This window comes from Sceloporus occidentalis, unplaced genomic scaffold (genome assembly GCF_023333645.1).
Source record: "Sceloporus occidentalis isolate IW3139 unplaced genomic scaffold, rSceOcc1.0.p SCAF_5, whole genome shotgun sequence".
NCBI classification, from domain to species: Eukaryota; Metazoa; Chordata; class Lepidosauria; order Squamata; family Phrynosomatidae; genus Sceloporus; species Sceloporus occidentalis.
In genome coordinates this window covers 2,371,896-2,387,550 of record NW_028316985.1, presented here as the reverse complement: position 1 = coordinate 2,387,550, position 15,655 = coordinate 2,371,896, and the positions used below count along the sequence as shown (strand labels likewise).

At 45.5% G+C, this 15,655-nt stretch overlaps 1 protein-coding gene across 1 annotated transcript in view; it reads right to left on the bottom strand.

Annotated features, from left to right (window-relative positions):
* Positions 1 to 2,441: 2,441 nt before the first annotated feature.
* LOC149311545 (kielin/chordin-like protein) overlaps positions 2,442 to 15,655 on the bottom strand; it is a 99,701-nt gene continuing 86,487 nt past the window's right edge. The window contains exons 45-51 of the mRNA XM_089526584.1: positions 14,804 to 14,946; positions 12,874 to 13,046; positions 9,647 to 9,758; positions 8,742 to 8,843; positions 7,404 to 7,568; positions 4,882 to 5,191; positions 2,442 to 3,870 (exon numbers count right to left, since the gene is read on the bottom strand). Coding sequence (XP_089382710.1) covers positions 3,653 to 3,870; positions 4,882 to 5,191; positions 7,404 to 7,568; positions 8,742 to 8,843; positions 9,647 to 9,758; positions 12,874 to 13,046; positions 14,804 to 14,946 — 1,223 coding nt within the window. The 3' untranslated portion in view covers positions 2,442 to 3,652. The remainder of the gene's footprint in view (positions 3,871 to 4,881; positions 5,192 to 7,403; positions 7,569 to 8,741; positions 8,844 to 9,646; positions 9,759 to 12,873; positions 13,047 to 14,803; positions 14,947 to 15,655) is intronic.

Below are 15,655 nucleotides of genomic sequence, written 5' to 3'. Positions count from 1 at the left end.
AATGCCCTTTCTTTGGGGGGGAGAAGCAATCACATACGATTACGTTGAGTCTTTCTGAGTAGTAGTTTAAATCCACCGGGTCTGTAAGCCACGTTGATTCTCCTTTTGAAGAAAAAAGATGGGATATAAGTGAATAAACAGTAGTAAATTTAGTAACAGCAAAAGTGTAACAAAAACAACATCTGTAATGGTTACTTTCCCCCTTTGAACAGGTAACACACCATTCTTGTCGTCAAGTTGGTATGCTTCCAAAAGAAATGCAACACCTGCGGGATCCTTCCAAATGACTGCTTAATCCGACTCCTGATACGGCTCTGGCTTGTGTCAGGCATCGTTCCCAAAAAGCCCCCAGGTCCCACTATAACAGGGAGCTTTTTAATTCTGTTGTGAACCCGGGTTTTTTGACATGACTCTAGTCCCCATTTGGGTCACTCATCATGTCCATCATCATGACGTCACAGCTGCCCGGATGGCGGGGAGAAAGGAAGGAAGGAGGAGGAGGACAGCAAAAGGCAGCCTGGCGGAGTGGTTGGAGAAATGGACTCTCCACTGAGTCATGGAAACCCACGGGGTGGCCTTGGGCAAGTCACACTCTCTCAGCCTCAGGGGAACAAGGCTGACCAGGCACGTCCTCCTTTCCCAGGACATGTCCTCTATCTCATCCCGGGAAGCCTGGGCTCTGGTGAGGAAGAGAAAAAAAGGGGGACCAGAATGGAGCTCTGTGGGGGGTGGCAGAAGGGGGGGGACCTCGCTTGCTGAGGTTGGGCAGGTCCTCCAACAGGTTCTGATGAATCTCTTCCTCATAAGCCCCCAAGGACCTTTCTCCATACATTTTGGCTAACATCAGCTGGGAAAACACGTTAGTCGGATCTGTTTCCAGAGAGCGGTTGAAGCTCTCAGTAGCTGCTGCTGCTAGTTCTTCCCTTCTGTCTGGCAAGGACTTCTCCACCTACAGACTTATGTGTGCCATTGGTATGTGAAGATGCCAATTCAAATTACAAATCCTTTGTGTATGGAAATGAAGTTGCAGGTTCAATTTTAATGATGGTCATTGTGCATGGAAATGAACTGGCAGGTCCACTTTTGCAGTGGTTTCATCTCCATGCCCAAAGGCCAGTTTCCTATCTTTGTGCACTAAGGACCATCATTAAGACTGGACCTGCCAACTTCATTTCCAGATGAAGAGGGTAAAAGGAATGAATAAAAATTAATTTCTAGATGTAGCCAATATATATCCAATATGTTAAATGGTTATAAGTTTTAAGGATGAACTGGGACAAAAGACTGTTTTGAGATAAATAGCTGAAAAGGTCAGAAGAGCCTCATCCGTGTGGCGCCTAAAGGTCTGCCCTAGGCAAAATCAGAGATGCTTGGAATGCACCTTAGAACCTTGATTTAAGGCAGAGCTGATAAAGGGAACTGATGGGTACTCACCTGGGGTACAAAATGTAGACTTTTCTGTAACCAGGGAGTGAATGGGATATACCCATGTTTGAATTTTCTGTGGCCAGTCAGTGTGTTGGTTGGAAATTCTTTGCCTGAATCTATATTTTAGCCTGGAGAAGAGAAGGTTAAGAGGTGATATGATAGCCCTGTTTAAATATTTGAAAGGATGTCATATTGAGGAGGGAGCAAGCTTGTTTTCTGCTGCTCCAGAGAACAGGATCCGGATCAATGGATGCAAGCTACAGGAAAAGAGATTCCACCTCAACAGTAGGAAGAACTTCCTGACAGTAAAGGCTGTTTGACAGTGGAACACACTCTTTCCTCGGAGTGTAGTGGAGTCTCCTTCCTTGGAGGTCTTTAAGCAGAGGCTGGATGGCCATCTGCTGGGGATGCTTTGATTTGGATTTCCTGCATGGCAGGGGGTTGGACTGGATGGCCTGTGCGGTCTCTTCCAACTCTATGAGTCTATATAAATATATATATAAAAAGGTGGAACACATGTTGAAGCCTTCTGAACAACTCGAAGGGGTCTCCAGGCTTTGAGAAATGATTCCCCTGAAGCAAAGCCAGCTTAAATAAATTTGCTAATTTTCTTGTACTTCTTGGTCTCTCTGGCTGAGTCTTCTGAAATATCTACAACACATACACAAAGGATTTGTAATGTGAATTGACATCCTCATAGACCAATGGCATATATAGGTCTGTACCTGGCTTCCACTTCACCAAATACATCTGCGCAAGTAGACTGCAGTCTAGGAAAGCTCCTGCTCCCAATTTCTTTCTACGTACTGATTCTACAGACTAACACGGCTATATCTTTGAGTTCTACCACTGTTCAGGGTAACATTGATCTTTATGCTGGCAGGGATGCTCAAGCCCATATGCTCTGATCTGGTCCAAGGAGGGTACCTTCTGGGCAAAAAGCCACTGAGGGAGTCAAGCCTCTTTAAAATCCAGGGTCAAAGAAGTCGCAGAGTGGTAGACTGAGAGCTTAGTGGTTTTCATGGGAGTTGGGAGCTGGAGGAAGGTATATGAACATATTTTGGCCTCTGCAATAAAGAAAGAAACCAACAGCTTCTGACCTCTCAGAAGAGTTAATGCACCTCATATATTTACCTGGTTTTGCATAATTTATTTTGGTTTCACAACTCAAACCGTCACCTTCTTCTGGAACACATACCTCTTTCCTTGGGGATATTCAGATAGTGAAAATAATCCTGGTCAAATGTGGCTTGAATCTTTTGTTGTTCACATGCATTTCAAATGCACCCAAGTAAGTTTTTTGGGGTGGTCTGCTAAAAAGCCCACTTAACCCAAGATAATCAATCTTGAGCCCCCCCCCCAATTTTTTCTAAAAGATTTGCATCGTGGGCTGTGTGAATAACCAATGTGAATAGACCTGGGATAAACCAGGATAATACTCTGCATGCCTTGAATGTGTTTCGAATACATCTGTGTAATCGACACCATATTTATTTGCAGTACTCTGTGCAACAGAGATGTGCGGAGATGTGGTTCCGATAAAAAAACAGTGTGGACGACAAAAACTGGAATGTGTGAGTGAGATTATTCACATAGGTCCAAAAGACACTGCAGAAATAATCCAATCTGAGACCACTTTAACTGCCCTGGCTCAGTGCTAGGGAATGCTGGGAATTGTAGTTTGTGGTGGCACCAGAGCTCTCTGACAGAGAAGGCTAAATTTCTCACAATACCGCAGTTTCCAGAATTGCATAGCATTGAACCAGGGCAGTTAAAGTGGTCTCAAACTGGATTATTTCTGCAGTGTGTTTTGGAACATAATTGCCCCCCCCCCCAAAAAAACAACCAACAAACCCCTCACAACCCAATGTCTGAATAACCACTTTGTTGACATTTTGGCAAACCACTTCCAACTTTTCTTTTCAATCATAAGGATTAAGGATTATGTCTTTCCCCCTCATTCAATGAATGCTGAAATACATAGGCTGTCCTGTTCCACACCACAATGGCTGGTTTTTGCCTTTGCAGTGACATATCACTGATTTCCTCTCAGAGGAAGCGTCTGCCAGGGTGCTCCTCTTTCACCCGGATCATAAGAAAATGATAATCTTCCTTAATGTCCGGAAAAGACCCTCACCCCTAAAGTCTCAGCCTTCCGGAAGTGGTCAGGGGTGATATGCAATGGGAAGAGGGGACCTTGACGACAGTCTCGTTTAGGGCTGACTCAGAGCGTGCCATAGATGATACGAGGACAGGCCTCCGGCAAGATGCAGTGAGCCTCATGTTCCACCAGTCCAGCTGGGCACTGGCACCCTGGCACACAGGGCTTGAAGCAGTGCGACTCCAGGATGCCCAGCGGCACGGCGTGGTTGAAGCAGGTCTTTGGGCAGGGGGGCCCACATTCGTCAAATATGTAACCTCGGTCCTGGGGACAACCCACCGCTGGGAGGAGACAAAAAAAGATACAAGGCAAGCTGATGAGTAATAATAATAATAATAATAATAATAATAATAATAATAATAAATTTATAGCCCATGTCTCCCTGAAGGATCGAGGTGGGTAACAATAAAAAAAAAATTCATAATGAAATTAAACCTAATTCCCTAACCCCAATTAAAAAACAAAACATCATAAAATACTATTAGTTTACTAAAATCAATCTAAAAAGTAGGCACAGAATCATAGAATCATGCAGCTGGAAGTCGAACAGCCCTCACTGTCAGGACCTTCCTCCTAATGGAATATCTTTTCCTGTAGCTTGCATCCATTGCTCCGGGTCCTATTCTCTGGAGCAGCAGAAAACAAGCTTGCTCCCTTCTCAACATGACATCCCTTCAAATATTTAAACAGGGCTATCATCATCTCCTCTTACTTAATAGAAGACCCAGCCTGTGATGGGTCCAGAAACAAAACTTGTGCCCCCAAGGACCTGTGGTGAGCCTTTCTGTATGAGCATTTTGGATAAGGGAGACTCAATCTATAATATAAACATATATTTTAAAATAATTGTATGGTGTTTAAGCCAGCATGGTTTGAGTGTTGGACTATGACTCTGGAGACCAGGGTTCAAATCCCTGGTGAGCCATGAAATGCACTGGGTGGCTTTGGGTAAGTTATACTCTCTCAGCCTCAGAGGATGGAATTGGCAAACCCCCTCTAAAGAAACTTGCCAAGAAAACCCCATGATAGGGTCACCCTAAGTCAGGAACGGCTTGAAGGCACACAACAACAAACAATGAATGGTGTTTTTATGTATGTCACTTTCACTCCCATGTTGGCAGAATGGCAGGAAATCAATCAAATCATATCAATCAAATGGCTCAAAGCTGTCGCCACGCTTGACCGGAGAGAAAGGGTTGATAAAAACACCTCAATGAAAAAGGGAAAGGGAACCCAAACAAACTGATTGACAGCTGATGGCATGTCTCTGTGGATGCCGCTCGCAGCCTCACCGCAAAGTGTGGGCGAACGCCACTGGAGCACCAGCCCGGCATGGCGGCATTCAGCAGCATAGGCCTCCAAGGCCTCACAGAGGCAGTCGTCAATCCCGGCTGCTCCGCATGCGCAGAGGTCGTAGACGCAGGAGGCGAAGAAAGGCTCTGGAGGGACAGTGGAATGGCAGCGTTCGAAGGGCAGACCCTTGAGCACTTTGCAGCGGGCATTGGCCTCTTTGCGGGAACGGTAGCCTGATTCCTTGCAGGGGTCGACATCTGTCCCGTCAGCACAGCTGCTGCCTTGGCCTGTAGCATTGGTGGCGACCACCTAGGCTCAAAGAAAGACAAGCCCCATTTGCACACACCCCTGTGTCTACAAACGCATATATTTGCACATATGTACAGGGATGTACACAGATCAACACAAATACATGGGAACAACATCTCCATGTAAGATCTCTCCTTCACAGGCATGCAAATCTTTGCTTATTTTATTCCTGCATGAAAAAAAGGAAAAAGGATTCCTTTCATCTGTTTTCTTCACTCTTCCCATGAATAAGAAGGTGTCCACACAATTTTCAAATACAGTTGGCCCTCCACACTTGTGGCTTTGACTTTTGTAGGTTTGATTAGTTGCAGTTTTGATTCTGATGGCGTCTCCTCTCTCAATGAATGCCTCCAAGCAGTAATGGGCTGGATGAGGAAAAACAGATTGAAACTGAATCCGGACAAGACGGAGGTGCTCACGGTAGCGGCCCCAAAACCAAGAATTGGGTTGCAACCTCCAGTCCTGGATGGGGTCACACTCTCCTCTAGTGACTGTGTTCGCAGTCTGGGGGTGCTTCTTGACTCATCGCTCCTGATGATAAATCAGGTAAATGTGACAGTCAAGAGCGCCTGTTATCAGCTTCGGCTGATACGCCAACTGCGCCCTTTTCTGGAAGTAAGAGATCTCGAGACAGTTGTACACGCACTGGTAACCTCATGTCTAGATTTCTGTAATGCGCTCTACATGGGGCTACCCCTGTACTTGATTCAGAAACTGCAATTAGTGCAGAATATGGCGGCCAGAGTAGTGTCAGGAACATCGAGGAGGGACAATATTACTCCGGTATTGAAGTCCCTCCACTGGCTGCCTATTAGTTTCCGGGCCCAGTACAAAGTGTTGGTTATCACCTTTAAAGCCCTAAATGGCTTGGGTCCAAACTATCTCAGGGACCTCCTCCTCCCATATAATCCTCCCCGCAGACTCCGGTCCTCTGGGAGGAATTTGCTGCAGCCTCAAAGAGCTAGGCTTTCAGCTACCTCCCAGAGGGCGTTTTCTGTTGTCGCCCCCAGATTGTGGAACGACCTGCCGGACGAGATCCGTCAACTGACATCTTTAGACAGCTTTAAAAAGGCTGTCAAGACGGATCTCTTCCGGCAGGCCTTTCCAGAATAGATAACCCTGGCCTCAGGAACCCTGTTCTTATGAGAGTCCCCAAGGTCCTCCTTGGAAATGCTACCGTAGTTTACTGTTTTATTTGTTTTGATTTGTTTTTGTTTTGCAATAGTGTATGTGTTAATGTTGTTTAGCTAGTTGGTTTTAATTATAATTGATTTAATAATTTTTTAAGGGGGGGAGGGAAATTTGAACTACAATGTATTGTATTTTATTGTTGTTAGCCGCCCCAATTGACCTCAAGGGGCGAGATATAAATAAACTTTTATTATTATTATTATTATTATTATTATTATTATTATAAAAGAATAGTGTGTTTTTTTTACTTGCCATTTTCCCACATTCACAGGGGTCCTTCACCCAAAACCCCAGCAAATGTGGAGGGATCACTGTACTTTTTGAAAGCAGTATTTTTTATTCAGAAATCAGAATATATTGTGCAAAAATACTAGGAGCAGGGCATGGTGTAGGAAAAAAAGTTTGGCTATCAGTTAAGGACATACACACCTACACATGGAAGGCCAAAAACTCACCACTGCGCAACAGATATATTCTGTAGGTAGCAATGGAATTGGAGTTGCACAGCATGCTCATTTCTGCCTTGTCTTTGCAGATTGCGATTGTGCACTCAGCACTGTGTGTTGCAGTTGTGCACTGTGTATCGTCCACTGTGGTTTTGCTTTGTATATTGTACACTGTAATGCGCAATGGCACTCAGTCACTGACATGAGTTGTGCATTTTTACTATTCTGCATGGGGGTTGTGTAATACTTGCATGTCGTTGCATGTGGATATTTACACTGTGCTGAGAGGAATGTTGGATTGTGGCCATTTTTAATGACCCAAAGATCTTTTCTGTGTAGAAAAACCATGTGTAATTTTGTGCAAACAACATTTCCCTAATGAGATCCTGAAATACAAGGAATTTAATGGCTGGTCAACCTTTCTTTGGTGGAGGGCCTTGGATACTAACCCTAAGTCTAACCTTTGTTTTTCACCAAACATGTGTACGATGTGTATAATGTGAATCTTGACAGCCCACATGTGAATTGTGTGTCAGAGTGTGACTCCTTTTATCTTATGTCACCACAGCTGTTACCTTCCAGCTGTTGCCAAAAGTTGCCTCTGACAGGGTCAAGTGGCCGGATCGGAGCCGCAGGTCATCTTGGGGGTAGTTGTTGAAGTTGCCGCAGAGCCCACAAGTCTGGCCTTTGTAAGTGCCAGGCACACTGACCTCCAGGTGGGAGCGACCATTCCAGAGAACCTAGACAGGAAAGGAGACAGACAAAATGGCTTCCTGAGATTTCCCATGAACCAGAGTCAGGCAAAAGTGAGATTTGGGTGCCACTAAGTGCCAAAGACAGACATTGGAACACAGCCTTCTCCAACCTGGCACCTTCCACATAGGTTGGACTATATTTCCTGACACCCCTAGGAGTTCTAGTCCAGTCCATCTGGAGGGTGATGGACTGTGAAAGTGATGGGTTTCCTCCCTCATTTATTTCAATGAGTCTTGCAAGTATTCTTGGTGGATTGTGCCCCCTCTTATTTAGAGTTGTATGTGTTTGTATGAGCAAATTTCTGTGTGTCTATTTCTGTGTACAGTTGGCCCTCCATTTTCATGGGGGATCCGTTACGGACCCACCTCCCAAAATGGAGGGTCATGCATATTCAAGCTCCATAGGCTTAATGGGGTGCGCCTCCCAGGCGCACACTCCATTGAAAATAGTGGAGGTCGCCCTTCTGCGGATTTTTGAGTTTGCGGATCTCAGATCTGCGAGTTAGGAGGGGCGACTATATAATACAAATACCCTGACCACAAAATGGTTTTGAACACTGTTTTCAGCTGTGAGATAGAAATCCATGGGGAGAGGAAGAAGTGTGAATTTTCCACCTTGGAGAAAACCTTAATAAGGAAGGGAAGAGAGAAAGTACCTCTTTTGGTACAGCCCTGAGTTTCCAGGGTTTTTTATTTTGGACTAGAGCTCTGAGGTGGCAGAAGATGTGGCCCAAACCTTTCCAAGTTCAGCTCCAAAGACCCTGCCAGACCCCTTCTCCTGCTTTCCTCCCTTTCCTCCCCACAGGCCCTCCGGCAGAAGAACTTTGTCATGTTTGCTGCCTTGGCTTTCCTTGGGAGATTCCCCCAAAGATCCCTCATTCCCCAAAGCCTAGTGCAGGAGTGGGGGAAATGTGGCCCGTCGGTTCTGGAGCACACTTTGGCAGCCCTGATGCTCCCCTGATGTCATTGTTTTGGTCAAGAAATGGTTGAAAAAGCCAGGTGTGCCTGGGTAATGCTGGGGAGGGTCAGGTGGGGTCAGGAGGGAATTGGCCCTACACCCCCCACCCATGCAGTTTCCCATCCCTGGGCTCCAGCAACAGCCCCATGGCTCCCCTTGAGACCCCACATCAGCAGCCCGCTGCAGCCTCCCATCTGCACCTTTAGCCCAAGGTTGGTGTTCAACAGGAGGGTGCTGGCCTTGAGCTCGATGTACAGGTGAGGTTCCTTCAGGAAGGGGAGAGTCACTGTCTGAGAGTCAACCTGGAGAAGGATGAGAAGAGTTGGCTGAGGTTGCCCTACATCTTTGGTACCAGGAACCAGCTCCCACCAGACCTTCTTTCTTTGTAGGTTTTTAAGCAGAGGATGGATGGCCATCTCTTGGGATTGCATTAGTTGTGTATTCCTGTATGGCAAGCAGTTGGATTGGATGACCCTTGCGGTCCCTTCCAACTCTAAGTTTTGAAGGATCTTGACAATCTGGAACATGTTCAGAAGCAAGCAACCAAGATGGTCAAAGTACTAGAAACCAAGCCTTCTGAGGAACAATTTAAGGAGCTGAAGGTTGATAGGTAGCAAGATAGTTGTGTTTAAATATCTGAAGTGATATCATATTGAGGATGGAGCAAGCTTGTTTTCTGCTTTTGCTGTCATAAGGAAATAAACCAATGGATTCAAACAATATAAGAAGAGATTCGTTCTAAACATTAGGAAGAACTGTTGGACAATGGAATGGACTGCTCAGGAAGGTGGTAGAACCTCCTTCTTTGGGGATCTGTCAACAGGTTGTATGGCCATCTCTCAGGAGTGTTTTAGTTGTGTATTCCTCCATGGTAGGAGATTGGACTGGGTGGCTGTTGTGGTGTCTTCCAACTATATGTTTTATGATAACAGAACCCAATGGAGATTGCTGGGAGAAAAGTGGGAGAGAACAGGCAAAGGGACGAGGAACTTGGACGCTTCCCATTCTCTCAGTTAAATTTCTCTCTGGGATCCAATCCAAAGCTTCATATGTGGAGATCTCTCAGGCAGGAGCTGCCAGTCACAACCCTCTTCCCTCTCCTTACCATGACAACACGATCCTGGAGCAGCCGCACAGTGGTGTCACCAACCAACACGGTCACCTCCTTGGTCCAGGAGACTCCTTGACGACCGCGGTCCTCATTGGTCACATGAATGCTATTGGGAACGAAGGGGAAATGCCAGAGTCAGTGTGGGCACACTAGATTGCGGGATACGGGGAAACTAAGCCTCCTTTGCCAAGGGCATGAAAGGAACCCAGAAGTCTTGAATCTCTGGGCCTTTTCCAGTGCTCTGACACATGGGACTACATGCCCCCAAAGTGAAGGAGACAGAAGGGACACTGATATAACATGGGCACCTTCTGAGCATGTATAGGAATGCACTGGGGTTTGGAATGGCTGCTGGTGTTGCGTTCAGGTTAATTTCATCCTTTGCATGGCATGCTGCAAAATTCAATCCACCTCACTGAATCCCAAAGACCATTTCAACACCCCGTATTGTTCTTCTTGTTTGCCTATTTAGGGACATTCCCCTGTATCCACTGTGTGACCCAAGGGAAGGGAAATTGTCTGGCCCAACAGACTAAGGCATTGTCCGCACTGGCCAGGATACTCTTTGGACAGCCTGGACTATCCTGGCCCAGGAGTTCCCCCAACATCTCCCTGTTATTTGACCCTCTGTTCCTACACCAGGGTGAATGTTTGCAGGAGCCCTTGTGGCACAGCGGTTAAAGCTGGTACTGCAGCCACGGCATTGTAATTTCGATCATAGAGAATGGCTCCAAGGTCAACTCAGACTTCCATCTTTTTGTAACTCAGTAAAATGAATACCCAGCTTATTGGGGGCAATTGGCTTACACATTGTAAACCACTTAGGGAGTGCTAGTTCAGTGATAAGCAGTATAGAAATGTACTTGCTATTACTATGTATGTCCTGCTGAGTGATACCATTATTGTGATACCATTATTGGGCCAACCAAAATGCACAATATACATGTTGCAAGCTTTCAAAGCTCCAGTGGCTTCTTCATCCGGCGAGATGTTGCAAACCATACAAGAGGGGGGGAAAATTAAAGCTGTCAGTCATGGGCCGGAATTTCTTCCCTGATATGGTTTTAACACCTTGCATGATAAAGAAACCACTGGGAGTGTTGAAAGCTTGCAACATGTATATTGTGCATTTTGGTTGGCCCATTAAAGGCATTACTTTTTTGTGGATTTTTGATGTTCTGGATTTGCTATATGGCCAAAAGAGCTATCCCTAGATTATCTGGACCCATTTCAAACTGGCTTCCGGGCGGGTTACGGGGTTGAGACTGCCATGGTCGCCCTGGTCGATGATCTCCATCTGAGCATCGATGGGGGAAGCGTGTCCCTGTTGGTGCTCTTGGACATCTCAGCGGCTTTCGATACCATAGACCATGGTATCCTTCTGGGGCGCCTGGCAGAGGTGGGGATCGGGGGCACTGCGCTCCAGTGGTTCCGTTCCTACCTCTCCGGGAGGTCCCAGATGGTGCAGCTGGGAGACGTGTGCTCTGATGAGAGGCCCCTTAAAACTGGGGTCCCTCAAGGAGCCATTCTGTCTCCCATGCTATTTAACATTTACATGAAACCGCTGGGAGAGATCATCCGGAGACATGGGGCGCGGGGTTATCAGTACGCTGATGACACCCAAATTATTTTCTCTATGTCTCCGACTGATGCAGTGACCGGGGATGGCGTCTCTCCTCTCGTGGCCTGTCTAGAGTCAGTAATGGGCTGGATGAGGGAAAACCGACTCAAATTGAATCCAGAGAAAACGGAGGTACTAGTGATAGGTTCCCCTGGTCCAGGAATGGCGGTGGTTCCACCTGTCCTGAACGGGGTCACGCTCCCTGTGAAGGACTCCGTGCGCAGTCTGGGAGTGCTTCTTGACTCGTCGCTTCACCTGACTGCTCAGGTGAATGCGACGGTCAAGAGCACCTGTTATCAGCTTCGACTGATTCGCCAGCTGCGCCCATACCTGGCCCAGAGGGACCTAGAAACTGTTGTACATGCTCTGGTAACTTCGAGACTGGATTTCTGCAATGTACTCTACATGGGGCAACCCTTATACCAAACTCGGAAGCTGCAAATGGTGCAGAACATGGCAGCCCGGCTGGTCACTGGTGCTCCCAGGACCAGCCATATAACACCGGTTCTGAAAGACCTCCATTGGCTGCCCATTCGCTTCCGAGCCCAATATAAGGCGTTGGTAATCACCTATAAAGCCCTGAATGGCTTGGGCCCAGGATACCTGAAGGACCGCCTCTCCCCGTACATTCCGCCCCGCACCCTCAGAACGTCTGGGCAGCAATTACTGAAGGTGCCTGGGGCTAGGTTGGCCTCCACTACACGGAGGTTATTTTCCACAGCTGCCCCAGCCCTTTGGAATACGCTGCCCACCGAGCTCCGCTCGTCTACCACCCTGGCCCAATTCAGGAAGGATTTAAAGACCTTCCTGTTCCAACAGGCATTCCCCGAATAAAATCCTGTGGGCCTCCCTCCTCTTCCGTGGCCAAGAGGTTGGGCTATGGGGCTTTTGTTGGTTAATTTTTTGTATGATTATTGTATTGTATTTTAACTTTTGTCTTAATGTGTATATTGATTGCATTTTAATCCATGTTGTAAGCCGCCCTGATTTTTAGAAGGGCGGGATATAAATAAAAATTTTATTATTATTATTATTAATAGAATAGGAGAGGCTGTAGCTGTTTGCTCCTAAGCCTCCTGGGAATTGCAATACTCTGTTCTTCTCTCCCCACTTTTGAGTTAAGTGAGTGCAAACTACTTTTCCATTTGCAACAGTTGAAGTAAGCCAAGGGGGAAAGTGGAAGGGGGAGACAGAAACTAGGACATTTTAAAAGCAGCTGAAAAGGTGGGATGACGCAGCTTTAATCGGAACTGTCCCTACCAACTTGAGAAAGCTGGAGAGTATGCTTGTGTGATGGATAATCTCGGCCATTACATCTCCCTTCATACCATCTTGAATTCCTTTGCTTCAAAAGGGGTCACAGGCTCCTTCCTCTTGACACAATCCTGACTCAGTCTCCTTTCTTACAGCCAGGGACAGGACTGACAGACTGACAATCTGAATCTCCTTTTCTCCTACTGAGCCCAATTTTCCTTCCAGTAAAGAGAACATAATTTCCCACCCCAACACAGCAGAAATCTGTCATACCACCTGTGGTTTCCTCCTTGGGTTGATCCAGTCCACCTAATAAGTAGGAGTGGGCCGGAAAGAGGGGTCTCACCTGAAGTCTCCCCCGTCACAGTCTTGGACCATGACGTAGGTGCAGCTGCCCTGGAAGTGAACCATCCTTCCGTCAAAGGTGCGGTAATGAGGGTCACCAAAGGCCACGCAGGTGGCAGGACGGGGGACACAGTGCGGACAACACATGCCAGGGATCAAGGCGGGCGTCTCATCCTGCCAAGCAAGGGAAAGGGTATCAAGACTATTTTACTCCCTTTTCAATTATTATTATTATTATTATTATTATTATTATTATTATTAACACACACATACACACACACTATTGTATATTATATTATATTATATTATATTATATTATATTATATTGGTGTAGTGGTTTGAGTGCTGCAGTATGATCCTGGAGACCAGGGTTCGATTGCTAGTCAACCATTCCTGCTCGCCACTGGGCACACTCTCTCAACCTTCTCAAGGGAAGGCAATGGCAAACCTCCTCTGAACTAATTTTGCCAAGAAAACTCCATGATAGGATCACTTTAGGATCCCCATAAGTCAGAAATGACTTGGAGGCACACAACAAAAAATAATTTATCAAAACTATGTTTTATATTTTAAGTGTTTTTAGTTGTCTTTAATCTTGTTCTTAATAATACTGATGTTTAATTTCTTTTTAATGTTGGTAAATTTAATTTGGTAAATTTCTCTGAAGATGCCAGCCACAAATGCTGGCGAAACGTCAGGAAGAAACTCTTCTAGAACATGGCCACAGCCCGAAAAACCCACAAAAAACTTGGGTAAATTAATATTTTAGCTGGACCTTTTAAAAATTATTGTAATTTGCCTTGAATCCCAATTTGGGAGAAAGGCAGCATATGGATTCAGTTTATATATTTATAAATATATATATAAACTGAATCTATATGCTGCCTTTCTCCCAAAATGGGATTCAAGGCATCTTACAATAATGAATGTAATTACATATTCATATTAATTGTACAGGCTTATAATAATCATCATAATTTTTATTTCATATCCTGCCTCTTTCCCAGTATTGAGATTTAAGGCAACCCACAGAACATTAAAACCAAAAACATGCAATAACTTTTCCAAAATATGCATAAAAGGTAAAGGTATTCCCCATTTACAAGGTTGTCAAGTCATGTCCCACCATAGGGAACGGTGTTCATCTCCATTACTAAGCCAAGGAGCCAGCGGTTGTTCAAAGACAACTCCAGTGGCCATGTGCCAAGCATGACTGCACCAAACGCGCTTACCTTCCTACCAAAGTGGTACCTATCTATCTACTTGCAATTGCATGCTTTTGAACTGTTAGGTTGGCAGCAGCTGGGACTAGTGACGGGAGCTTACTCCATCATGCGGCACTTGGGTTCTCGAACTGCCAACCTTCCAATCTTTAGATGATCAGAACTGGTGTCTTAACTACTAAGCCACCCTTGCCAAAATTGTGCTGCCAAAACTGGTCCCTCTTTATAACTAAGCTTTTCCTGTTTTCACCAAGGCTTTCAGGGCTTCTTAGGTCCAAAGCACACGGCAGAAATAATCCAGTTTGAGACCGCTTTAACTGCCCTAGCTCAATGCTAGGGAGTTCTGGGAACTGTAGTTTTGTGAGACATTTAGCCTTCTCTGTCAGAGCGCTCTGGTGCCACTATGAACTACAATCCCCAGGATTATTTCTGCAGTGTATTTTGGCCCTTAAGCAAGTTCCCTTTCATTTCTCCAACTGCACCTTATCGCTTTTCAAACTGTATATGTTTTCCCTCTCCTGCACATTTTGTACCCAATTGCACAAAACAGTTTAAAAAAAATACTAAATTTACAGCGCTTTATAAATAATAATAATAATAATAATAATAATAATAATAATAATCTGCTGCAGTGGGGAAGAAAATGCAGTGTTTCCTCAAGATGGGACACGCGTATCCTTCCTTCACACCCCCAAACCATTAACTTACAGCAGCACAGGCAGTTGGAGGGCAACGCTCGCTCCGGCAGTGAACCTCCCCGGACAGGCAGGTGCAGGTGGTACACTCATCCACTTGCCAGTGCTCATGGGACTGGAATGTCTGGCCCTGGTGAGAGCAGCTGCCACCTGGATCTGGGAAAAGGGTGGGACAGGAGGAGAGAGACCAGATGGGACAACATGAACTTCATTTACATTTGGCGTTTGGCATGCAAGGGAAGTTATTGGACTGCAGCTCTCAGCAGCCTGAGCCAACATGCCCAATGGAGAAGGACACTGGGAGTTACAGTGCAGCCCCAGCTGTTCCCACCTCTACTCTAGGTCCACTTTTCTATTTCATTCTTGAGTTACAAATGCCTTCCATCACAACCCCACTCTCCTGAATCTGTTCTCCTGCTGGGCGTAGAGCATCCCCACTCTTGAGTTAAATTTCCTTTTGGTTTCTTGGATCGTGTGGAGGAGGTCTCGATTTTCATTTATTTATGTATTTACAGTCAGTCTTTCTTCTCCATGGATTTTTTTTATCCATGGAAGACAACAAGGATCCATGTATTTCATTTTTCTCCCAGAAAAGGACCCAAAGCAGCTCACAAAATAAAAACATTTAAAAAAACCTTTACAGTAAAACTTTAAGAAGAGTTCAAACAGTATAACATTAACACTAAAAACATACAAAAAATTAATATATAACTAAAACACACATCCCTCCCCCCCACATAAAAGCAATCTGTCATGATTATTACCTAAATAATAACGTTTTGGCTTGCCCGCAAAAGTTCGTCCTTTTGTTTTTCTTTTTTCGGGGTGGTTGCTGCAATGTCTATTTCTCTGCACTGACTGTTAT